The sequence below is a fragment of the Stegostoma tigrinum genome, chromosome 1 (assembly GCF_030684315.1).
Source record: "Stegostoma tigrinum isolate sSteTig4 chromosome 1, sSteTig4.hap1, whole genome shotgun sequence".
NCBI lineage: Eukaryota > Metazoa > Chordata > Chondrichthyes > Orectolobiformes > Stegostomatidae > Stegostoma > Stegostoma tigrinum.
In genome coordinates, this window is record NC_081354.1 from 11,661,671 (window position 1) to 11,687,841 (window position 26,171).

Sequence of the window (26,171 nt, forward strand, 5' to 3'; positions counted from 1 at the left end):
GGGCAGAGTGACTGAGTATACAAAGACAAGGTGAGATAGTGAGGGTGTAAGCACAATCCATCAGTCAGAGCAAGCAACACAGGCTAAGTAGACAGGGTAGATTGGGGAAACCAAGTGGAGGCTTGGGGACCGCTTTGCAGAACACCACCGCTCGGATCGCAACAAACAACTGCACCTCCCAGTCGCGAACCATTTTAACTCCCCCTCCCATTCTTTAGATGACATGTCCATCCTGGGCCTCCTGCAGTGCCACAATGATGCCACCCGAAGGCTGCAGGAAGAGCAACTCATATTCCGCTTGGGAACCCTGCAGCCCAATGGTATCAATGTAGGCTTCACAAGCTTCAAAATCTCCCCTTCCCCCACCGCATCCCAAAACCAGCCCAGTTCGTCCACTCCCCCCACTGCATCACACAACCAGCCTAGCTCATCCCCTCCCCCCAGTGCATCCCAAAACCAGCCCAGTTTGTCTCTGCCTCCCTAACCTGTTCTTCCTCTCACCCATCCCTTCCTCCAACCTCAAGTCGCACCTCCATTTCCTACCTACTAACCTCATCCCGCCTCCGTGACCTGTCCTTCGTCCCTGGACTGGCCTATCCCCTCCCTACCTCCCCACCTATACTCTCCTCTCCACCTATCTTCTTTTCTCTCCATCTTTGGTCCACCTCCCCCTCTCTCCCTACTTATTCCAGAACCCTCTCCCCATCCCCCTCTCTGATGAAGGGTCTAGGCCCGAAACGTCAGCTTTTGTGCTCCTGAGATGCTGCTTGGCCTGCTGTGTTCATCCAGCTTCACACTTTATTATCCAGGGTAAGGGAACAGGCTGATTTATGCTAAGTAGTGCTCATAGCTTATCCCTTAAAATACAGATATTCTCTGTGAATTAATGAGAGGTTAACTATTTTTTGGCAAGTGAAGTTTGTAAGTTAAGAAGTACTGGAAAATTATGGCCACAGTTCAGAAAAACAAAGATCGGCAACCTTTCTCTAATACTTTCAATAATCTGGATGAAACAAAGCATCTACATATGTCTGAGATAACAAGGTGTAGAGCTGGATGAACTCAGCAGGCCGAGTAACATCAGAGGAGCAGGAAGGCTGATGTTTCAGGCCTAGACCCTTCTGCAGAAGGTCTAGGCCCGAAACGTCAGCTTTCCTGCTCCTCTGATGCTGCTTGGCCTGCTGAGCTCATCCAGCTCTACACCTTGTTATGTCAGATTCTCCAGCATCTGCAGTTCCTACTATCTCATCCACATATGTTTACTGACCACCTGGAAGTTGAAGAACGTTTTATGAAGACAGCAGCACTAAATGAAATGGACACTGTAGGGTTAGTGGCAAAGGGAACGGTGGTTAAAAGATAACGGCTGTAAAATACTAAATTGTAGGCACAGATTACACAGAAACTGAAGCTAAATTAGCTGAAACAAAACACATCTGTGGACAGAAAGCAGAGTTAATGTTTCAGGTCCAGTGACCGTTCTCAGAGTCACAGAATCCCTACTGTGTGGAACTAGTTATTCAGCCCAGTGAGTCCACAGTGACCCACTGCCTACTGTATTCGTGCATTTCCCAAAACTTGTCTACCTAGCCTGCACATCCCTGGATTCCTACCCTCAAGATTTCACACTGTCTAACTCAGTCACTCATTCTTGTTCTCTAATCTCTGACGGGTCGAAGAACAGGTTTTATTGTTCCCCATCCACATTCTCCTCCTCCAACACTCCCCTCACCCACCCCAACACCCTCCCTGCCCCGCTCCTCACCACACCCAGCACCCTCCCTGTCCCATTCCCCCACAAAACTCACCCCACCTCCACCGCCCTGTTCCCGAACCCAGCACCCTCCCTGACCCGTTTCCCACCCACATCCCCAGCACCCTCGCTGCCCCGCTCCCCCCACACTCCACCAACCCTACCCCAACACCCTCCCTGTCCCATTCCCCCACAAAACTCACCCCACCTCCACCGCCCTGTTCCCGACCCCCACATCCCCCAGCACCCTCCCTGACCCGTTTCCCACCCACATCCCCAGCACCCTCGCTGCCCCGTTCCCCCCACACTCCACCAACCCTACCCCAACACCCTCTCTGCCCTGCTCCCCACCCACAATACATCTCCAGCACCCTCCCTGCCCCATTCCCCACGACACTCACCCCACTCCCGATCCCCACACCCTCCGGCAGCCTCCCTGCCCCAAACCCCACCCACACACCCCCACTTCCCTCGCTCCCGGGACTGCCTCACCCAGTTCGGGTAGCTGTTGTTGAGCTTCGCCTTTTTCACCCTCTTCTCCCCATCTTCCTCCATCGTCGGACCCGACAGTCGCTCTACCGCCCAGATCTCGCGAGAGCTGGAGCTCGAGGAGCGCCCCGCCCCCTCAGGGAGGAGAAGGAAAGGAATAGGGCTGACGGTGTTTGGGGGGGGGGGGGTGGTGTGCGGGAAGTGAGAGGACGGGGGGGGGGGGGGAAGAAAAGAATTGTGGTAAAAGGGGGTGGGGGGGAGAAGAAAAGGAGGGGGTGGGGGGGAGAAGAAAAGGAGGGGGGGGTGGGGGGGGAGAAGAAAAGGAGGTGGGGGGGGGAGAAGAAAAGGAGGTGGGGGGGGGAGAAGAAAAGGAGGGGGGGGGGGGGAGAAGAAAAGGAGGGGGGGGTGGGGGGGGGAGAAGAAAAGGAGGGGGGGTGGGGGGGGGGAGAAGAAAAGGAGGGGGGTGGGGGGGGGGGAGAAGAAAAGGAGGGGGGGGTGGGGGGGGGAAAGAAAAGGAGGGGGGGTGGGGGGGGGGGAAGAAAAGGAGGGGGGGTGGGGGGGGAAGAAAAGGAGGTGGGGGGGGAAGAAAAGGAGGGGGGGTGGGGGGGAAGAAAAGGAGGGGGGAACGAAAAGGGGGGGAAGAAAAGGAGGGGAGGGGAGGGGTGGGGTGGGGGGGGAGAAGAAAAGGAGGGGAGGGGTGGGGGGGAGAAGAAAAGGAGGGGAGGGGGAGGGGAGAGAGAAGAAAAGGAGGGGTGGGGGAGAGAAGAAAAGGAGGGGTGGGGGAGAGAAGAAAAGGAGGGGTGGGGGAGAGAAGAAAAGGAGGGGTGGGGGAGAGAAGAAAAGGAGGGGTGGGGGAGAGAAGAAAAGGAGGGGTGGGGGAGAGAAGAAAAGGAGGGGTGGGGGAGAGAAGAAAAGGAGGGGAGGGGAGGGGTGAGGGGGAGAAGAAAAGGAGGGGAGGGGAGGGGTGAGGGGGAGAAGAAAAGGAGGGGAGGGGAGGGAGGAGGGGAGGGGAGGGGTGAGGGGGAGAAGAAAAGGAGGGGTGAGGGGGAGAAGAAAAGGAGGGGAGGGGGGGGGAAGAAAAGGAGGGGAGGGGGGGGAAAGAAAAGGAGGGGGGGGGAGAAAGAAAAGGAGGGGGGGGAGGGGAGGGGTGGGGGGGAAGAGAAGACAATGAGGGGTGGGGGGGGAAGGAAAAGTGAGGGAAAAGTGAGGAAAACATTAGGGATATGGTGGACGGGCTGAGGGAAACAGAGGGGGTCAAATAGAGGGGAAGGAAGGCAAGGAGTTTGGACAGGAGGTATGGAAGCTATAGTAAAGTGGGAGGGGACAGGTATTGAGGGGTGACAGAAATGGACAGGGAACGAAGCAGAGAGGTATCGGGGAGGGAATTGAAAGGGGAGTGGAATGGAGCAGGAGAGGGTAAAATAACTCCACACAGGCCACTATCCCGTCACCACATTACCCTTTATTTACATCAGCATCACACACACACCCCACAGTGATAGTAGGGACCAGTGATGCTGGAGTCCGAGATAACAAGGTGTAGAGCGAGATGAACACAGCAGGCCAAGCAGCATCAGAAATGAAGGGTCCAGACCCAAAACATCAGCTTTCCTGCCGTGCTCATTCAATTCCACATTTTGTTAACACACACCACCAACCTAGCTGTTAGAGTGAGTAAAACCCCTGCCCCTCCTCTTTATATCTATCAGCCAGAGCTCCCTGATTGGACTAGATTAACAGCCCCAATTGAGGAACTCATTCTAGGAGGTCCAGCTGGCTGAAATTATGCCAATCACTGCAAGGGGGACAGGTATTGAGGAGGGATGTTGAGAGGACGAGAAATGAGTCAGAATAAATTTAATAATGTAAAATGTTAAAGAATTATAATTTATCATGGAGGAGATAGAGAGATGACTGGTTGGCACTATTGATTCTGATTGAGTCACCATGGGGAATGCATGGATGGAGGGGTTGGGGAATGAAGGCAGGGTAATGGAGGGTTTGGGGAATGGGGAGGTGTTTGGGAGCCACTATGGGAGAAGTGTATGAAGGGGATTGAGGGATGAAGATTATTGGGGAGAATGAGATGCAAGTGGTATGGAGTGGAAGGAGAATGAGGGAGGAAGGGTATGGAATGGGAAGTTGTAGGAAGATGAGAGGCGAAGTGATGGGGAGGCCTTTCAGGGAATGTGGAGGTGTTTATGGGGTGAATGAGGGAGGGGTACTGAGTGTGAGGGGTATAGATGGGGAAATGAGCAGGGAGAAACATGGAGAGTCAGAATAAATTTAATAATGTAAAATGTTAAAGAATCATAATTTATCATAGAGGAGAATAGAGAGAGAGAGAGATGACTGGTTTGCACTATTGATTCTGATTGTGTTGCCATGGGGAATGCAATCATCAGCCAATCAGTGCCCTTATTTTCCTTAATTGTTCTTTGAAGTGTAGATGAAAAGCTTTGGGAACACGTTTCTCTCTTCAGCTGTATTCAGGATCTGTACTACCAAGCAACTGTTTACATTGAATATTTGTATTAAAAAATCAATTGCCAGGTATGGCAAATTCAGCTGTTCCACATGAATAGGAAGTAATGACTTAAAACAGTGTCTGCGTTTCATTCAGCAACTGTTGAGTCCATATTTCTTCACTGTTTAAATACCATCATTCCTGGCTGATATAAGTTAACATTTCTTGTGCCACATGGTTCATTTTGTTTTGGGTTATTTTACCTCACGTACAGTCTCTGATTCTCTTCATGATAATGGGGGTGACGTTCTCTGTGAAGATGTTATTTTGCTGAAAATAATTATGTATAGCATCATATATGCTTAAAAATTTGTCATGTAAAGCTCAAGACTGAGTGAACTATCAACAGAAATTTGAAGATTTCCTCTCGAGTATCTTTTTCTTAATCTCCTCCCAAGTGCCACAACAGTCACAATCCCATGGTCTTCTTCCCACCACCACAAAAACTCCCATCTTCCTCAGCTCAGAAGCATTCCTCCATCATGCTCTGCCCTTTCATACACAACCTGTTGAAAAGGTAGGCTAACAGTCCAACGAGGAAATGGGGGTTGGTTAGCTTGGTTGTCTGGATTGCTGGTTTGCAATACAGAATGACGCCAACAGCATGGATTCAATTCCCACCCCAACTGAGGTTTCCATGAAGGATTCTGCTCAACCTCCTCTCTATTTTGAGGTGTGGTGACCCTCAGGCTTAGCTGCCACCAGCTGCCTCTCTTGTGGGAAATCGGCCTATGGTTTAATAAGAGGATGGTGACTTTACATCTACCTTTGCACTGCTAATGGTTTGCTGAAGGGCCTCTTTTTATGAATGAGATGTTAGCCCTCTCAGATAGACAGGAAAGAACAGGAATTATTGTTGATGTACAGCTCATATTTCACTCAATCAACAGCATAAAAACAGATTGTCTGGTGATTATCGCATTGCTGTTTGTTGGACTTTGTTGTGTGATTGTTTCCTACATGACTATACTTCAAAAAGTACTTCATTGACTGCAAAGGGATTTGAAATGTCCAGTGGTTGTGAAAAGCACAACACAATCATGTGTCACTTTTTCCCTTCCCTAAAAGACATTGGGAATGAAGCAGAGATAATGGGAACTGCAGATGCTGGAGATTCCAAGATAATAAAATGTGAGGCTGGATGAACACAGCAGGCCAAGCAGCATCTCAGGAGCACAAAAGCTGACGTTTCGGGCCTAGACCCTTCATCAGAGAGGGGGATGGGGGGAGGGAACTGGAATAAATAGGGAGAGAGGGGGAGGCGGACCGAAGATGGAGAGTAAAGAAGATAGGTGGAGAGGGTGTAGGTGGGGAGGTAGGGAGGGGATAGGTCAGTCCAGGGAAGACGGACAGGTCAAGGAGGTGGGATGAGGTTAGTAGGTAGCTGGGGGTGCTGGGGGTGTATTCTCCTCCCACCCACCCTCCTGCAAAAATTCCATCCCCTATTCCCAATTCCTCCGCCTCCGCCGCATCTGCTCCCACGATAAGACATTCCACTCCCGCACATCCCAGATGTCCAAGTTCTTTAAGGACCGCAACTTCCCCCCCACGGTGATTGAGAACGCCCTTGACCGCGTCTCCCGCATTTCCCGCGACACATCCCTCACACCCCGCCCCCGCCACAACCGCCCCAAGAGGATCCCCCTCGTTCTCACACACCACCCTACCAACCTCCGGATACAACGCATTATCCTCCGACACTACCGCCATTTACAATCCGACCCCACCACCCAAGACATTTTTCCATCCCCACCCCTGTCTGCTTTCCGGAGAGACCACTCTCTCCGTGACTCCCTTGTTCGCTCCACACTGCCCTCCAACCCCACCACACCCGGCACCTTCCCCTGCAACCGCAGGAAATGCTACACTTGTCCCCACACCTCCTCCCTCACCCCCATCCCAGGCCCCAAGATGACATTCCACATTAAGCAGAGGTTCACCTGCACATCTGCCAATGTGGTATACTGCATCCACTGTACCCGGTGCGGCTTTCTCTACATTGGGGAAACCAAGCGGAGGCTTGGGGACCGCTTTGCAGAACACCTCCGCTCAGTTCGCAACAAACAACTGCACCTCCCAGTCGCAAACCATTTCCACTCCCCCTCCCATTCTCTTGATGACATGTCCATCATGGGCCTCCTGCACTGCCACAATGATGCCACCCGAAGGTTGCAGGAACAGCAACTCATATTCCGCCTGGGAACCCTGCAGCCATATGGTATCAATGTGGACTTCACCAGTTTCAAAATCTCCCCTTCCCCCACTGCATCCCTCAACCAGCCCAGTTCATCCCCTCCCCCCACTGCACCACACAACCAGCCCAGCTCTTCCCCCCCACCCACTGCATCCCAAAACCAGTCCAACCTGTCTCTGCCTCCCTAACCGGTTCTTCCTCTCACCCATCCCTTCCTCCCACCCCAAGCCGCACCCCCAGCTACCTACTAACCTCATCCCACCTCCTTGACCTGTCCGTCTTCCCTGGACTGACCTATCCCCTCCCTACCTCCCCACCTACACCCTCTCCACCTATCTTCTTTACTCTCCATCTTCGGTCCGCCTCCCCCTCTCTCCCTATTTATTCCAGTTCCCTCCCCCCATCCCCCTCTCTGATGAAGGGTCTAGGCCCGAAACGTCAGCTTTTGTGCTCCTGAGATGCTGCTTGGCCTGCTGTGTTCATCCAGCCTCACATTTTATTATCTTGGGAATGAAGCAGTTGTGTTTCGAAGACAGTCAGATAGTTTCATGGCCACTTTTACTGACATCACATCCTTCACTAATTTCCAAATATTTTATAACTGATTTTAATTGTCACGTTGAGATTTGAACTTATTCTGTGGACTATTTATCCAGTACCCTGAAACCAAGCTCACTGCTACACCCAGTTGCAGGAGAAATGAAAGAACACGCGCTTCATGAAAAAAAATCCTTGCTAGATGTAGTGAGATAGACCAGCCAGCAGAGTGCGGCAAGACAGCACTTTCCCACTGGAGGGGGAGCCTGGAATGATGATTGTTTTCCAAATTGCTGGCCTTTGCTGCTAGATCTGTGGCTTCTTGCTCATTTGACTAAACTAACTCTTGATTCCATTGAATGTACTCCCAGTAATTATTCCCATACATAATGACACTCTGCCTCAGGTTTTGGTCAGCTTAAGGTGAAGGGGTTTTGATTCGGGAAGTTCGATATTTGGGAATAAGGATTGAACCAGTCACACGAAACAAAACGACTTGCACTTATATGGTGCTGGTCACAACTTCAGGACATCCCAAAATGCTTAACCAGCCCTGTTCTCGTAGTGATTTACATAGGGTCTTCAGCCCACTTCGCACGTCAATTTCAAAATTGTCAGCGAAGTTTTTAGATCCTTGCATAATTTACAATTTTTGTAACTTCCTCCAGCCTTGCAGTCATGAGATGGCTGGGCAGCTCCAAACCTGGCACCTTCCTCATCTCCACCTTCCATTGACGGCTAGAGTGCAGCAATCACAAAATGGTTACAGCTCAGAAGAAGACTATTCGGGTCGTCGTGTTCATCCTGGCTCTCTGCAAGACCAATACAGGTAGACATACTCCCTTGTAACGTTACACATATGTTTCAAATAATTGCCGCGTTCTCCTTTGAAGATTTTAGTCAAATCTGCATCCATCACATGCTGCCAACACAGTTCAGATGTCAAACACTGATTGTATAAAAAAAAGTTACCATTGCTTCTTTTGCCAAACAAGGTAAATCTGTGTCCTCTGGTTCTCAATACTTCTGCCAGCGTAAACAATTTCTTCCTATCAGAACCGACAAAGGTTTTAAAAACCTCTATCAAACCTCTTCTTCATAACCTCCAACAGCTCAGCTTCTCCAATCAGATCTCCCATTCATGAAATCATCCTCACAAATCTTTCCTGCACCTTCTCAAATGTTCAATCATTCTTCCTAATTGAGACTAAACTATTGTTTTAAGTATGGTGAAATCTGGAATTTCTTCCCTAAATCTCTTTCCCTTCTTACCTCTATCTCCCTTTAAAAATCACTTATTTCCATCTATCCTAATAGAGTCAGAGAGATGTACAGCGTGGAAACAGATGCTTCGGTCCAACTCATCTATGCCGACCAGATATCTTAAAATAAGCTTGGGCCATTTGCCTCTAAACCCTTCCTAGTTATATGCCCATCCAGATGCCTTTTAAAATGTTGTAATGTACTGCTTCCTCTGATCTAATTCCATAGGCCAACATGTAGTTAACTCTTAACTGTTCCCTTAAATAGTCAAGCACATCTCTCAGTTTGAGGGCCAGTGTCCCAGGAAAGAGTTTTAAAAATTCCACTTGGGGCAGGATCAGCATATATACTGCTGGTAGATGAGGGGACCCGAGTTTGAGCACAGCCAAACACTGGGTGGAAATTTCAGCATCAGGTATCCATGGAATCATGGACACAAGAAAAAAAGAAAGGGAGAAATTTGGAGAGGGAGAGAGAGTTGAGGCTATTGGGGTTAATAACCAGGGGTCATAATTTTAAGGTAATGAGCGGATTTAGAGGAGATTTGAGGAAATGTTTTCACCAGAAGATTGTGGTTATCTGGAACTCACTGCCTAAAATGATGGTAGAATTTGGAACCCTCACAGCATTTCAGAATTATTTAGTAGAGCACTTGAAATGTCTTTGCATTCAAGACCACAGACCAAACCCCCTCGAAATATTCAGAAGATAGTTTAGAACCTAACTTTTTCTTATTTTAAAGGTAAATGGAAGGTGTTGCATTTCAAATTCAATTTAAGTGGTCAAACCACTGGATGTAAAGCAAAGCACATTTTGTTCATACACTATAGTTAAAATACAACAAAAGAAAGAAGGAAGTTCTTAGGAAGGGTCATTAGAGCCGAAACTTTAACTCTGAATTCTCTCCACAGATTCTGCCAGTCCTGCTGAACTGTTCTAGCAATTTCTGTTTTTGTAAACAAAGGAAGAAATTGGAATAACTTAACACTGTTGGAAAAGTTAACATAATGATATATATCATTATTACTAACTACCTAATATAGTTAATATGCCATAAACACACCTTTGGCAAAAGGCAAATTTTAAAACAGATTGTAGCAGGCAGAGAATTCCCAGCTTTTGGCTGTAACTGAGAGAGGGACAAAAAAAAATAGTTTCCACCTTTTCAAGACCCCAACAGCAACAGCTGAAAGATAACCAAAAATCCTTGTTCTATGTGAGCTTGACCCCACCCATTCAGGTTGCTACTATTGTTCCAACTTTAAAAAAACACCCAAGACTTCACAAGTTACTTATCTTCTCATTAGACTGCTTGGCACCACTGCCTTAAATCCTCTCTTCAAAAAAAAATCCAGGACAAAATAACCTCTTAAATCCACAGCATCATCACATGTTATTACTTTAACAAGTTCTACATATAGTGTCCAGAGCCCATTTTCCACACAATGAACCAGTGAAAAGTCACAAATAGAATACAACAGATTTAAAGATATCTCACCAGTTAAATATAGTTTGTAAGACAGACTAGCTTCTTCATGTCATTTTGCAACTATAGAAAATTAACTTAAGGCTATGCAAATTTAGTCAAAAGACACACAAAAACCACTTATGAGAATTATGATGTCATATAAGTGCCTGAAGCAAACAGCAGCACATGACCCAAGTCACAATCTTCCTTAACTTTATTTGCATTACCCATTACATGTTCTCAATATTTTCATCTCTAGCCAGAACTGAGGTTAAGGATCAACAGCCTTTCAAAATCAATCATTTAATGGAAGCGGGCATAAGAAAGTTTATTATTACCTTTTCTTGGGGTTTCTAAGGACCTTCCACTCAAATTACATTGAAAGGTTGGAGAATAGCAAGGAAATCTAAGCTCCTTCTGTCTGCACCCACTGAAGTTTGTGCACAATAGTGTTGTAGTTACTTTATCAATCATGCAGCAGGTTTGTTTTTTCTAATTCATCCACAAGTTTCACTGACTGGATCAGCATTTATTGTCCATCTCAGAGACCAATTAAGAAGCAACCACATTGCTGTGGGTCTGGAGTCACATATAAGCCAAACCAGGTAAGGATGGCAGTTTCCTTCCCTAACGGACATGGGTGAACCAGATGGGTTGTGCCTTTACAATCGATAATGGATTCATGGTCATTGAACTCTTAATTCCAGATTTTTTAAAAACTGAATTCAAATTCTACCATCTGCCATGGTGGGATTCAAACCCAGGACCCCAGAACATTCCCTGGGTCTCTGTATTAACAGTCTAGTGATAATACAACTAGACACAAGGTCATTGGGGACATTTAAGAGACTGCTGGACATGTATATGGTCACAGAAATTTGAGGGTGCATACATGAGGATCAATGGTCGGCACAACATTGTGGGCTGAAGGGCCTGTTCTGTGCTGTACTGTTCTATGTTCTATGTTCTATGTTCTAGACCCATGCCTCTCCATAGCCAATGATCTATGAAAGTGTGTCAAAACTCAACAAGGAAGCAGGAAAATATAAAAAAATTAAGTGAACCCAAATTTATTTTAAAGTAGCAGCAACAGTGATCAAAAACCTATTGGATTGTTTAGACATACCTTTTACTGAAGGAAATACGTAGCCCTTAACCTGGCTGGCTTATAATGAGACTTCAGACCCACACCAATGATGTTGACTCTTAATTTCCTGCTCTGAAATGGCCTAGTAAGCTACTCAGATGTGTTTAAGAAAGGGCTCACCACCACCTTCATTGGGTAATTAAAAATGGGCAAACTTGCTATTGACATCCACATCCTCTGAATTTGAAAGGAGAAAGAAAGAGGGCTGCTGGTTGCGGATACGATCTTAGCACAAATGAGCAGGAGATGGGGAGAAACATAGTTGTCTAACCTAATAGATAACAAAGTGTAGAGCTGAATGAACACAGCCGGCCAAGCAGCATCAGAGGAGCAGGCAGGCTGACGTTTCGGGCCAAGACCCTTCTTCATTTTCTGAAGAAGAGTCTAGGCCGAAACATGAACCTTCCTGCTCCTCTGATGCTGCTTGGCCTGCTGTGTTCATTCAGCTCTACACCTTGTTATCTCAGATTCTCCAGCATCTGCAGTTCCTACTATCTCTGTCCAACATAATGTCAGGTAAGTCAATCTTGCCACCACCCTGTTCAAAAATATAACTTCCTCAAAGACTGTTCACATTTCTGGCAGACTGCCATCTGTCTAAGAAGTATCTTTTTGGGAAATATAATAACTGGGTTTTGGAATAGCCCTGATGCAATGATATAAAAATTACTTTTCCAAATTCAACTTGGTGGAGTTAAATGAGCACTTAAATCATAATCATTTGCACACTGTGCTCAGAATAATTTTTTAAGTCAGCAATTGGACACCACAATTTGGGAAGGATATTTTGATCTAATTTCAGTGGAAGGTCTGGGAGAGTTTAACTCAGGTTTTCAAGGATGTTACCTGGGCTTAAAAGGTTAAGTTTTGAGGATTTAGAAGTTTAAAGGTTAATTTAGTTGAGATCTTCACAATTAACAGGGAAAGACAGGGTAGATAAAGGTATACTATTAACACGAGTTGAAGATGCTAGCAATGATGGCACAGTCTAAGAATTAGGGCCAGGTCATTTCAGGAGAGATGTTGGAAAGAACTTCTACAGCAAAGAGCAGTTGAGGTTCACAACTTTCTACTTTCAATGGCAATCAATGCTAATTCAATTGGTAAATTTATATCTAATTTGGTCAAAATTTTATGAAACAAATGTAGGAAGGAGTATGGGTCCAAGGTAAGCATGGGGTGTTAGGCCACAGATCAGGCATGATCTTATTGAATGGCCAAGTAGCTCGAGGGGCCGAATGGACAATTCCTGTTCCTATGTTCCTCTGTTCCTGTAACTAATTGAATGGCACTTCATAGTGAATCAATAAAGTAAGGTGAAGTCAGCACGGAGGGACCAAATAGATTGGATTCTACCCTTACAACTCAATTTATTTAGGAAAAGAACAGATCTAACAGATAATTTATATTTGTTCTGTTGTTAGGTGAATCCTACATTGTTTTGTTTCCATTGTGCAGGAATTCCAACAGTTTCAACACTTTGCTTTGTGACTTTTTTTCTGGCCACCAGATCTTTGTCTGTCAGGCAGCCATGTCAGTGGAATTCACGTTGCATCGCTGAAGCAAGGAACTAGCACCAAACAATGGAGCACACTTTATTGGGACTGAAGCATCAATACCTGGGTATGTCCTGCGGGTCTGTGATCGGAATGCTCAGCTTGCTTGGATCCAAGGCAAAAAAAAGTACAAATTGTACTTTTCCTGTTCTTGCTGCCTCTGAAGGCACTTACTGAAAAACTCTTCCTCAAATGGGTCTCGGTTACTCAGGAGGCAATAGTACCTTGTGTCTCATGCCTTACTAAACTGTCACTGATGTGTTATTAATGGCTAAATATAAAGGTAGGCAGGAGCAGCGACAGAAACTGCAAACCCTGGTGGTGTTCCTGTCCTGAGCATAGTGGGCCACCTAGAGACCAGGGGCCCTGGTTATTGAGCCTTGATGTATCCTTCAGCCCTGACTACAGGGGGCGCTGGTTAGTTCAACCATCTGGACAGCTAAAATGTGATTCAGAATAAGGCTAAAAGTGCAAGGTTTGAACCCAATTCTGGTGGGACATCTTCCGAGCCTGCTTCCTCACCCTGGCCGTTATCAAAATCATTGTGTAGGCTGAGGTTCTGCTGTCTTTGAGTAATTCAGGATGCTACTGGAGAAGAAAAAGTATGAGTTTGTTACAAGCCCTTCTCGCCAACGCTGTTCCAACCCTTAAAGCCTTGACCTCTACCATCCTGAAGCAAGCACATACAGTCAGAATTATTTCCCAATAACCTTCCAAGTTATACACCATTCAGACTTGGATTCCTTTTCCCTTTTGAGAATGCCAGTTCACCCTTCAATGTTTGGAGTGCATTTCTGAAAGGCTGATAGGAGCAGTATCAAAAGTAACTTTCTGAATGGAATTAGCAAATTGGTTGAAAAAGGCAAAGCTGAAGTGCATGGGTGAAGAGCAGGGGAGGGGAAATCAGGCTAATTAGCTAATTCTTTCAATGGGCCAAATGACCTACTTCTGTGCTGTTACATGCTGTTTACCTTCTGCCAATACAATTAGCTAAGTAATTTTTCAGGGTTTGAGTGGGCATTCTGTAAGCAAACCTTTTGGTTACAGGAATGGATGCACACACTCAACAGAATTGACAAATGCAAACACATACCATGGAGAAGTTTGATCAAACAGTCTTGGGATAGTGCACGTTTGTGCTATAAACCCTATGGTGTACTTAAATGGATTGCAGCATGCCATGTGACCCACCTTGAACCAAGCCAATAAAACCTTCAGACAGTAATAATGTGGGCTACAGTTCATCCCAATCTGGTGAGGAGAGAAAATATTCTCTTAGACTGGGGCTGGGGTAGAGGAAGAGAGGCTTTTTTGTACCCAGCTGTGGAGCTGTGGTTTTCCCTAGCTTCAGGGTGACTGACTGCGGAGAAAATTATGTCAATATTCAAGATTAGATTGGAACAGATGGGTGAAGGAAAAAAGGTTGAAGGGATATGGGTACAGGGTGGAGAATTGTGATTAGAACTATTTGCTCTTGTGAAGGGTAAACACAGGCTGGTTGGTTCAAATGACAAGTTTCCTAATATAAATGTATTTGCTAATACTGTATTTACCTCACAAGACTGTTTATCAAAGCCGAAGCTGTTAATGCAAGTTAGTTACTGCTACAACTCCAAGGAGCTTAGCACCGCTTCTGGGGATGCTAACCTTGTAGTGCTGTGGACACCTCTTGATGGGAGCAGTGCTAGAGAGCATATAAGCAGTATTCTGTGCGACTGCTGCCTTGTTCAGACTTCAACAATCAGCCATAGAATCTCAGCACTTCAACCGGCATTAGATAGGGTGGACAGTGAGAGTCTTTTTCCGAGGATGATGACTTCAGCTTGTACGAGGGGGCATAGCTACAAATTGAGGGGTGATGGATTTAAGACAGATGTCAGAGGCAGGTTCTTTACTCAGAGCGTGGTAAGGGCGTGGAATGCCCTGCCTGCCAATGTAGTTAACTCAGCCACATTAGGGGCATTTAAACAGTCCTTGGATAGGCATATGGATAATGGTGGGATAGTGTAGGGGGAGGGGCTTGGATTAGCTCACAGGTCGGCGCAACATCAAGGCCTGAAGGGCCTATTCTGTGCTGTATTTTTCTATGTTCTATGTTCTATGTTCTCACATTTTGCAGCTCACAAATTTTCCAACCCAACTGATTTTCTAAGCTCCACTTCTAAAATGCCTCAGTCAGGTTGTTTGTTGAAACACCTCGCTATAACTTTGTATTGTATCATGCAGCGCGTGCGCACACACACACACACACACACACACACACACACACACACACACACACACACACACACACACACACACACACACACACACACACACACATCTATATATCTCATTGTTTCCAATATTAGTGACAAGCAAATCATGACATGTTCTTAACATCTGAAACACAAAGGTGCCTGCCTCCTGAATAGACATTTTTTTTTGTTCATTCATAGGATGTGGACATCACAGGCCACACCAGCATTTATTGCCCCTTCCAAATTGCACAGGGGGTCAGTTAAGAGTCAACTCTTTTACTGCAGGTACGGAATCACATGTAGGCCAGACCAAATAAGGATAGCAGTTTCCTTCTCTAAAGGATATTAATGAACCAGATGCGTTTTTCCAACAATCAACAATGGATTCATGATCGTCATTACATTCTTAATTCCAGATTTTTTTTCAATTGAATCCAAATTCCACCATTTCCCCAAACTCATGTTTGGGTTTCCCCACCATACGGTAGGTTTACATCCACTTTATTATTAAGGAGAAAACGGTGAGACGTGGCCTGGTAAGTGATGGAAGGCATTACGTGGAAGCATTGTGTGTTCAGTCATCCAAGACATTGTGACCGCTAATGGTTGTCTGGTACTGCTGAAAGACATCATTCTTCCATTAAGTCTGGGGCAAATCCTCCTGACGAAGGTGGAGCCTTTATGCATTGCACAACTATGAGAAAAATTCTTAGACGGTTTTACAACTTTGAAACTCCCTTCCACTGAAGGCAGTGGAAGTGGAGCCCTTTGACATTTTTAAGGTGGAGGTGGCTCGAATCTAGTTAGTCAAGGAAATCAAAGGTTATTGGGAATAGATAGGAATGTGGAATTCAAAATGTAAACAAACTGGCCAAAATCTTATTAAATGTGAAACAGGCTTGAGGAGCCAAATAGTCTAGTTCTGTTTCCATTTGGATGCTAGTATGAGTTCCCAGTGCCCAATGTCTGACCAATGAGAGTTCAACCCCAGCCTTGCTGATGTATTTTCTGCCAACTCATTACCTTCAATGCACTTCACAACCAGCTGGTGGAACTCTGAGTAAAAACAGGAAATACTGGAAATAGCCAGCAGACCAAGAAGCATCTGTGGAGAGAGAAAGACCAAGAATTCACATTTCAGGTCAAGGATCTGAATTGATTTTGCCACCGAGTGCCCTTTTATGTGAACAAGACAGCCTAGATCACAATCCCATAGCCATGGAGCAGGCAAAATGCAACCCACAGGTGGGTCACACCACTGCTATCAGACATAGGGGCCACACCAGAAATTAATTCAGTATTCAAAGGCAAGGACTCCCACCTCTACTCACTGCAGCTGTGATAGCCTTCGCTTCCTAATTCAAAGACAGGTTTAGTGCCACTGAGCCAAGGCTCACACTATCACCAGTTAGCATCTAAGAACTATCTAATGTCTTTGTGATAGATGGTCATATCTGTTGTTCAAGATGGCGTGCACATAACTCAGCTGCCTAAAGCCCAGAGGCTTGCTCTACACAGGGGACCTGAGACTTATGAACGTTCAGTTTACCAAAAGCTTGTACTTACATGGGAAATCCAGTGATTTTCTCACTGTGTGTAGGGAATACAGTGATTCTCACCCAGTGCTGTGGGAAATACGGTAATTCCCACACGGTGCTGTGGGAAACGCGGTGATTCCCACAGGGTGCTGTGGGACACACGGTGATTCCCGCCCGGTGCTGTGGACACACGGTGATTCCCGCCCGGTGCTGTGGGACATGCGGTGATTCCCGCCCGGTGCTGTGGAGATTGGGACCTGATTCTGGCGTACGGGATGGGTTGACATAGGATGTATAGGAAGGCATTTTTTTTCTATTAGTCAAGTGATCAGTGACTAGGACACACAGAAAGAGAAGTAGGCTAAGGGGAGACGTTTTTTCACTGAGACGGTGGTGGCAGTCTGGAACACACTGCCTGAATGTGTGTTTGTGTCAGAAACTCAGGGAATATATTATTCTAGCCATTATTTTTGTAGTTGACATTCTGCTTCACATTCGTGAGCAAAACTGGACACAATTTTGCACAACTTTGTCCCTGCTTTGGCCCATCTGCCTTCAGATTGAAACTTTTCCAACTCTTTCCTGACTGGCTTCAGATCCTCCACACTCTACAAACATAAGCTCATTTAAATCTCTGTTGCCCACTTCCAAACAAATGTTCCACCTAAATTTTAGTTCTACTGCATGACCAGCTTTCACAGCTCATGGCTCCTCCTGAAGTACTTTTTTTCTGTTGCCCTACCTCTGCGCACATAGATGGTACTTCTCATGGAACAAGACTTCCTGGTACCTTCGTAGAGATCTATAGAACAGCCATACTGGACTCAAAGTGCTAAGGCTGTTTCCCTCTGCCCAGATGCTGCCAGACCTGCTAAGTTTCTCTAGTATCTTCTGTGCTTGTTTTAGATTTCCAGCATCTTCAGTATTTTGCTGTTTTTCATCATTAATTCAATTGGACCTGTATTCATTCGAGTCCAGAAGGATGAGGGGAATCTGATTGAAACAAACACAATTCTAACAGGGCTGATGCTGGATGCAGGGAGGATGATCTCCCTGGTCAGGGATCCAGAATCCAGGATACACACAGTCTCAGGATACAGGGTGGACTGTGTAAAAATGAGATCAGAAAGGATTTCGTTACTCAAAGTGTAGTGAACCTGTGGAGTTCCCGATCACAGAACACCAAGTTACTGAATATATTCAACAAAGAGATAGATATATTTTTAGACTTTAAGGACATCAATGGGGAGAAAGCAGGAATATGGAATGAGATAAAGATCGACATATTGAATGGTAGAGCAGGCTTGAAAAACCAAATGGCCTACTCTTACTAGATAATAAAATGTGAGGCTGGATGAACACAGCAGGCCAAGCAGCATCTCAGGAGCACAAAAGCTGACGTTTCGGGCCTAGACCCTTCATCAGAGAGGGGGATGGGGGGAGGGAACTGGAATAAATAGGGAGAGAGGGGGAGGCGGACCGAAGATGGAGAGTAAAGAAGATAGGTGGAGAGAGTGTAGGTGGGGAGGTAGGGAGGGGATAGGTCAGTCCAGGGAAGACGGACAGGTCAAGGAGGTGGGATGAGGCTAGTAGGTAGCGGGAGGTGCGGCTTGGGGTGGGAGGAAGGGATGGGTGAGAGGAAGAACCGGTTAGGGAGGCAGAGACAGGTTGGACTGGTTTTGGGATGCAGTGGGTGGGGGGGACCCAATGTTCCCCCAATATTGCATTGAAACGTCAGCTTAAAATCACCTTACAGGGGACCTGAACCCACAGACCTCTGACTCAGAGGCAAGAGCACTATTAGTGAGATAACACTGACAGGCCAAGCCTGTAGATAACAAGGTGTAGAGCTGAATGAACACAGCAGGCCAAGCAGCATCAGAGGAGCAGGAAGACTGACGTTTTGGGCCTAGACCCTGCTTCAGGAAAAGAAGGCTTCTTTTCTGAAGAAGGGTCTAGGCCCAAAACATCAGCCTTCCTGCTCCTCTGATGCTGCTTGGCCTGCTGTGTTCATCCAGCTCTACACCTTGTAATCTCAGATTCTCCAGTGTCTGCAGTTCCTGCTATCTCAGGCCAAGCCTGTACCTTGGTTCATGAGCTGAGTAGCTGTGCTGCAATGACAGTGCTTGAAGGAGTTAATCTATGAAGTTTGTCATTGCCTGAAAAGTGATCTCAAATTAATTGCATCACAATGGCTGCAGTGACAGTGTCCTCAGCCTCTCAGTTGTCATCATTACTTTAGCCTTTATTTAGGCCCTTCTTCATTCAGAGATATGCTGTGTGTTGTACTGGTGACTGAGGGCAAACCGAAAAGAAAAATCAGCATTGATTCTGCAGTTGACCTCGATGTAAGGACAGCATGAGGCTTCAGGTTTTTCTTACCTTCTCAGGAATCAATATGGTAGAAGCCAAGAAGGCATCCATTGAGGACGATTCATTTGAACAATCACATCATCCTCAGGCCATAGGGCCACTGCTTGTTAGGAAGCGCATTGGTTGAAGAGCTAGGATCAGTTTTCCTGGAGACGATTTGTGAAGATCCTCAGTTTATTGCTGCACTTACTTTCCCGGAAATGTACCACACAAGGGGAGAAACATGTCATTGTGCAACACCAAATCCTTTTACTGTTTGTCCAGTGACAACAACAGCCTGAATAACAGCTGATTGATGATATTGGCCTTAAGCTTTCAGGTTTATTTGGAAGAAGAAACAGAACTCATTTTGTACAAAGTCATGTGCAGAACTGAAGCTGTGAGGATGAAAGAGTCAACAGAAAGTGTGGGTCAGAAGTATCTAAATGGCAGCTGGCATAAATGTCCCACATGATATAACTCCAAAGCTAGGAGATCCCTCCACTGCCTTGATTTCTTGAGCTATCTGATAAAATCCCAAGGGAGGACTTGGAGCACCACAGTTGCCTTACAGGATTCCAGGGTTATGAGAAACAAATGTCCATCCAAGTTCTCACTTCCCCCATTACAATTCAGCTGACCCTCCCACCAGAATGTTTCAGCGCTTCACGGGGGAACGTTTGTGAGTGGAAGGATCCAGCTGGACTTTGGCTATTTGGCTTGCTACATATAGAATGTCACTAGGCTAAGACAGTGCGGGGTTCCCCTTTGTTGCAAAACCCTACTCCAATATGAGTCAGTGCTTGCTGAAGAACATGGTTCCAGCTGAGGAAGGTACAGACAGATCAGAATAGTCAAGTGTAGCTGCCTCCATGAAGCAAGTAGAGTCCTAATGGTCCTTTTAAATGGCACTGAGAAGGAATTCCATGTGATTCACTCAGCCACATCACTTAAAAGACAAAAGGGCACAAAATTCTACAACTCTGGCACAAGTGTGACAAGGCACAACTTCCAACTGATCTCGTATGGAAAAGTCTGCTGTAGGGGCTTCGTACATGGGATGGTCTGGAGGTACCTGTACAGGTGAATGAATGGGCATTGCCATGGAAGAAACCCAGAAAAATGGAGTGATGCCATTGCAACGGAAACACTGGGAAAAGGCCCTGCATGTTAATTTATCCTTCTCGGTTCACAGTGAAATCAGAGCTGCTCCTGATCAAGGTAATCCCATTGCAATTGTTCACCAATAACCTCCCCAGAGGAACTCGGGAGCACCCACTGGCGCCACCTTCCCCGCTCACTTTGAATTCAGTTGCTGACTGTCTCCCTTTTCCTTCACCATGCCTGCAGCAAACCCCGCCAGCCCGTCCTCAGGGCCCACAGAACCAACTCTCCTGTGTGCTCTTTGCATTCAGCCTCGCAGGCCCTGTGTTTTGGAATTCCCTTCCTAAATGCCTCTTGCCTCTCTTCCATTCAGACCTTCCTGAAAACCCACCAAGAGCCTACATGAGTCAGGGATGGGCGAGTAAGGTGAACCAGGCTTAGTACAAGCTAAGACGATGCAGGAATAAGAGTTTTGGATAATTTTAGAAGTATGGAGAATAGAAGATTAGAATCCATCCAGGGTGTATTGGAATGATCAAGTGAGTGGTAACAGAGATACAAATGAAGGTTTCAGCATCAGTTGAGCAGAGGCAGAGATGGATCATTGAGGGAAACAACTCACGCAAACTCTTTACAGGAGCATGCACTTACGCACTGAAGACATTTGAACTGCTTTTCTGTGTGATACAGAATGAGTGTGGGTGAGGCACATGTGTAAGGCAGTGGGGTTTGAGATAAGTGTGAAAGAAAGGGTGGAAGCTTGAGAGGAGCCAGGATGTGGGTGGGGGGGGGGGGGGGGTGCGGGGAAGCGGGGGGGCGGTGGCGGTGGTGGTTAGTAAGTGTGTCAAGTAGCAGCTAAGTAGTGGGCTGGTGGATATGGTGAATGGTTATGTGGCTCAGGTCAGGTGGAGGGGTGGGGAGTTGGGTAGTCAATCAGATGGCTGAGGGGAAAATTGGTAGCAGGGTGGTGTCAGCTGTATAGTTCCTCAAGAGTTAGACATGGCTTTACTCCATCTAACATGTCCTGGGCAACTATCCAGATGAACACATCAGATCTGTCCAAAATCAGAGGCTCTATCTTCAAGTATGGAGACACATTTGGAGCTTCTGAGACACAGAAATTCTGAAGTTCAAACTTCCCTGGCAATTCCATGGAGTTAGTGTGATAGGCCCTGCGTGTGGTTCAACAATATGCCTGCAATCATAGGTATAGCCTCCAACAATCTGGAACAGGACGATGGGGTCAGGAAGCCTCAGTGATGGCACAGATATGTTGCTGAAAGCTTATCTTGTGACAAAACCAAATTGGTTAAGGGACTGGCTTTATCTGTGTCAAGGAATGGGAATGGAGTTTGGAGGTGGAACCAAAAACACTGCCTGCCTACAAACTGAATGGGAGAAAATTCCTGCTCATTCACTACCAACTGTGGCAGGGACAGTTGGATAATTCAGTAACTGCAGAGGATCTGGGAGAGCTGGTGCTGATGTTAAACTGGGTGTCTTAAAGGGCAGCTTGTGGATGAGGAAATAGGGCCAAGGAGACACCAGAGATTATCAGTGTGGGACAGAAAGAGAAGCCATAAAATGACCCCTGTCACAATTAGGGAATTATCTAGCGATATTCTGTTTTATATAGATTTATCTATTCCAAAAGAACCCAGCCTCACTGCTGTGAAATTACAGGGAAGTATCCGTCCGTATTGTGATTAAACAATGACCAAAAAACAACATCAAGTAATGATATTTACAATCCTTGTTCATAAATATGCTGTAACTGAACAGGAAATCAGGGGATATGATTACTAAAGTGTTTGTATATAAAGTGAGCTTGAGTTCAATCGAACTTTTGATGAATTGTGGATCAAAGTGCAAAGGAATCTCCAAATCTCAGAACAATGCCTGAGAAACAGTCATGTTCTCCATGTTGTCCCCTTTATTTAATGAATCTTGCACTTCATTTTATGGTCCCACATAAATGAAAAAGTGTTTTAATCAGAGCTGTTTTTACATTTTAACCCTAAGGCCAGACAAACATAAAACTGGAGGGTAGAGAAACACCAGATGCTCCAACAAACCTGCCCCACATCATACATGGCTAGACTCGAATGACTTCCTACCCACTCCTCGTCGGGCACTCTGACCCAGCATGATCTTGTTGAATGGAGGAGCAGAATCAATGGGTCGAATGGCCCATTTCTGCTCCTACGTCTTATAGCCCTACTGAGCACTCTGCTGCTCAGCGACACTTCGCTCAGCTTCTACCAGGCTACTCAGCCTTGATCTAAACATGGATAAGAATGCTGAGCTCCAGACATGAGTGACTGTCCTTGACATCAAGGCAGCATTTTACCAAGAATGAAGGCAAGGAACCCTGGAAAATAAATGGGAATCAGGAGGAAACTCTCCTTTGATTAAAGTCATGCTTAGCTGAAAGATAGATAGTTTTGGTCACTGGAGGTCAGTCATTTCAGTCACAGGACAGATCTCCGGGAGTTCCTCAGGGTAGTGTGCTATGCCCCAAACTTTATTAGCTGCTTCATCAATGACCTTCCCTCTGTCATAGAATGCAAAGTGAAAGTGTTGTACAATGCTCAGTAGCTTTCCAGGTTCACATACCACCTTGTGATCCCAAGCACATGAAACATCTGTCTTCACAGAGCACCACCTCCTTACACTGATTGGGAAGCAAACAGACTCTTCCTTCCCCACTTGCCTGTCCAAGAATCTTTTCTTGACCCACAGCCAACACTTCTCTCCTGAATAGATCACAGCAGCTTCATAGAGACTAGGGACTCTGGGACAATCCATGGCAAGCTTACACCCAGCTATCAATGAAGTCTGCATTGCCATTCTGAGGAAGGGTCACGCAACCTGAAGTGTTAACTCTGATTTCCCTCCATAATGGCGCTAGGCATGCTGAGCTGTTCTAGCAATTTCCATTTTTGTTGCTTCAGGCCTGATACTGTTGCATTATCACATTTAAGCCAAGCACATTTCTATCAGGAAGTCACCAGATCCTTAAAAGATTTTATTTTTCCATTCTCTATTCCAAGAACACTGATGTAAACTCTATTCTTCCTGTTTAGAAACAGTTCACTTATCAGAAAGGATCAGAGATTGAAAGTGGCTCCTCCTCTAAAAACAATGTGTATAACAGTAAATCATCCCACTGTGTTTCCATGGGGCCGTGACTATACTGAATTTACAACATCAGGAGATAATAAGAAGGGGACTGAAACTTTTCCGAAAGAGGTAAGATTTAAAGGAGCGTCTTGAAGGGGAGAGCTTCAGAGAGGAAAATAGTTTGGAGGCTTGGGAATTTCAGCAATTCAAATTAGGCAACTACAAGTGTAACCACTAAAGGCCAGACAAAGTCCCATAAAATGCCAGAACAAGAGCAGCTCAGAGATGTCAAAGTGCTGCGAGCCTGGAGGACGTTACAGAGGTAAAGAGCGGATTTAGTTTCACACACCCTAATAAGCCTAAACTATGATGAGAGCTTCAGCTTACTTATTTGAAACTATTGCTTTATTTTCTGTAGACTGAAAAGTTGCTGCTTGTTTCAGCAATCGCTTGTTTCTCATTGCCTGAAGGAATTTTTTCCTGTAAATTACTCAGGCCTCAATGAATCAGCTGACTGCCTCATTTGACACTCCTCAAATCTAACACTTTGAACAAGCTTTTGGTCACCTTTGTAGCATCTCTTCGGGTAGCAAATTTAATCCAAAACATGAGGGAGAACTTGTTCCTTGACTTATTTTGTTCTTCCCTGTTTCTGTCACTTAGAAGAGAGTGAAAGATAACAATGAGCAGTGACAATGTTAACATAAAAAAAGCTTAAAATGGTTGAATCATAGAAACAGGTGGGTTTACCTCTAGAAATAGAGGTAGGCGCATTGAACCCCTTAAGCCTGTTCTGCTATCCAATTATATCAGTGCTAATCTTTAATTTAGCTCCCCCTTAACGCTCCATCTTTTTAAATACCACTGTGGAATAATAGTCTATCATCCTTGCTTTGGAAAATGCTTCAAAAATATTTTATTGGGGTGGGTGTTATACCTGCTAACCTTTGTATGAGTACCTTGTTATGAGAGTAATGGTTTTGAAAGAGTTAATTGTTAAACTGTACTGAACTCCACCCAGTCTAATAATGTCATGCAGACTGTGAGTGAATAATCTATTGAACTGGGCAATGGTTTTCTAATGGATTATCCTGTGTGTTCTCTACCTCGTATTACTAATAGTTGATATCCCTATGAGTTTGAGAATGTAATAAATTACATTAAAGGCAAAAATCTCTTCTTTAAGCTGAGGCTTAGCGGTGTTCCATCCTCCACCACAGATACCACAGACTAAACAGCCCCTTAGATTAGCAAAGGAAGGAGGATTGGTGGAAAGTCTGTACTCCAGCAACCAGCTGTGATTGGTACTTAGGTATCACATCATTTTATCACAAGAGCTACTTTTTGATATCATCCCCAAAGAACCAGGTTTTAATTTTATAGACAGTGAACCATAAGTTTGGACTCACTAGTTTGAGTTTTCCACTCATTTGTTTCTTCAACTGCTCTGATAATCGCAATTAACTCTAATAAGACATTTCCTAAATCTTTTATACCCTAGGAAATGAAAGCCTAGTTTATGCAATCTTGTTTCATAATTTAACTCTTTCAGACCTTGATTCATTGTGATCAATCTTCACTGTACACTGTCCAAGGCCAATTTACCCTTCCTGAAGTGCACTGCCCAGCACTAAATAAGATTAGAGGAATGAGGAACTATTTGAAAACTCAAGGTTGCTCCACCACTTGAGAAAATCATAGCTGAACTGGTAATGCTTGTTGCTCCACTTTATTTATTAGAGTCATAGAATGTAGCAGAATTTCTCATCCCTGTAACCCTTGAGTCTTTTGTCAACTGAAAATCTGTCCAACTCTGTCCTGAATATATTCAATGGCCCAGCCCCTACTTCTCCAAGAGAATTCCAAAGACTAATCCCTTTCTCAGAAAAGAATTTCCTCCTCATTTTTGTCTCAAATAGGAGACCCCTTATTTTTTGACCTTGCTCCCTGGTTCAAGATTCCCCTAACAAGGAAATAGCCTCTCAGATGGTCTCTGTCCAGCCTCACCTCAGAATCTTTTATGTTTCCATTAGATCACATCTTATGCTTCTAAATTCTAAAGTATATCAGTCCATTCTGCTCAAACATTCATCAAAAGATAACTCCCAGGATCGAGTGAACCTTCTCTGAACCATTTCCAATGTCAGTCTATCACTCCTTTACCAAAGGCACTAAAACTATACGTGTTACTCTCCGTGCAATCTTAGCAATGCTCTGTACAACTGTAACTACTCCATCCCAATAATCATCAATTTTCAATTTGCTTTTCTAATTACTTGCTTTATCTGTGTGCCAACATTTTTCCATTTGTATACAAAGACACCCAGAACCCCCTGTATGACAGCCTACTGTCATCTCATTCTACTCAAAAAAATTCTATCTTTCTAGCCTTCCTGCCAAAGTAGTCAAACCCACCTTTTCAGCTTTGAGTACATGTTCCTTGAATTCACAAAGGCAGAAGAAACCTCTAATAATTTCACCACCTACTCATTTCTATTTATCTGACCACATTGTTTCAGCAATTTAATCAGGATGAACTTGGTGGAGAAATGGCTACTTTGCAAAGTTGCAATTTGCAAAATTCTGTGTATTTGTTGATCGGGGACCTTATCACATGCTACATTTATAATTCCTGGCTAAGGACAATGGTGTAATTACAGATTGCTGTGATAGCCACAAGACTGAACCTTCTCTGAACCATTTCCAATTCTCTATAAACCCTAGACAACAAAACGTGAGGCTGGATGAACACAGCAGGCCAAGCAGCATCTCAGGAGCACAAAAGCTGACGTTTCGGGCCTAGACCCTTCATCAGAGAGGGGGATGGGGTGAGGGTTCTGGAATAAATAGGGAGAGAGGGGGAGGCGGACCGAAGATGGA

General features: G+C 45.4%; 2 protein-coding genes across 4 annotated transcripts in view; one reads left to right on the forward strand and one right to left on the reverse strand.

Annotated features, from left to right (window-relative positions):
- The window catches only part of papss1 (3'-phosphoadenosine 5'-phosphosulfate synthase 1), a 55,113-nt gene extending 52,761 nt beyond the window's left edge, over positions 1–2,352 (reverse strand). For both annotated transcript variants that reach the window (XM_048533763.2, XM_059651682.1), the window contains exon 1: positions 2,246–2,352. In XM_048533763.2, the coding sequence (XP_048389720.1) occupies positions 2,246–2,308 (63 nt within the window). In that variant the 5' untranslated portion in view covers positions 2,309–2,352. The remainder of the gene's footprint in view (positions 1–2,245) is intronic.
- A 21,021-nt stretch (positions 2,353–23,373) lies between these two features.
- Positions 23,374–26,171, forward strand: part of sgms2a (sphingomyelin synthase 2a) — a 73,229-nt gene continuing 70,431 nt past the window's right edge. For both annotated transcript variants that reach the window (XM_059651789.1, XM_048529165.2), the window contains exon 1: positions 23,374–23,420. The gene's annotated coding sequence lies outside the window, so the exon portion shown is untranslated. The remainder of the gene's footprint in view (positions 23,421–26,171) is intronic.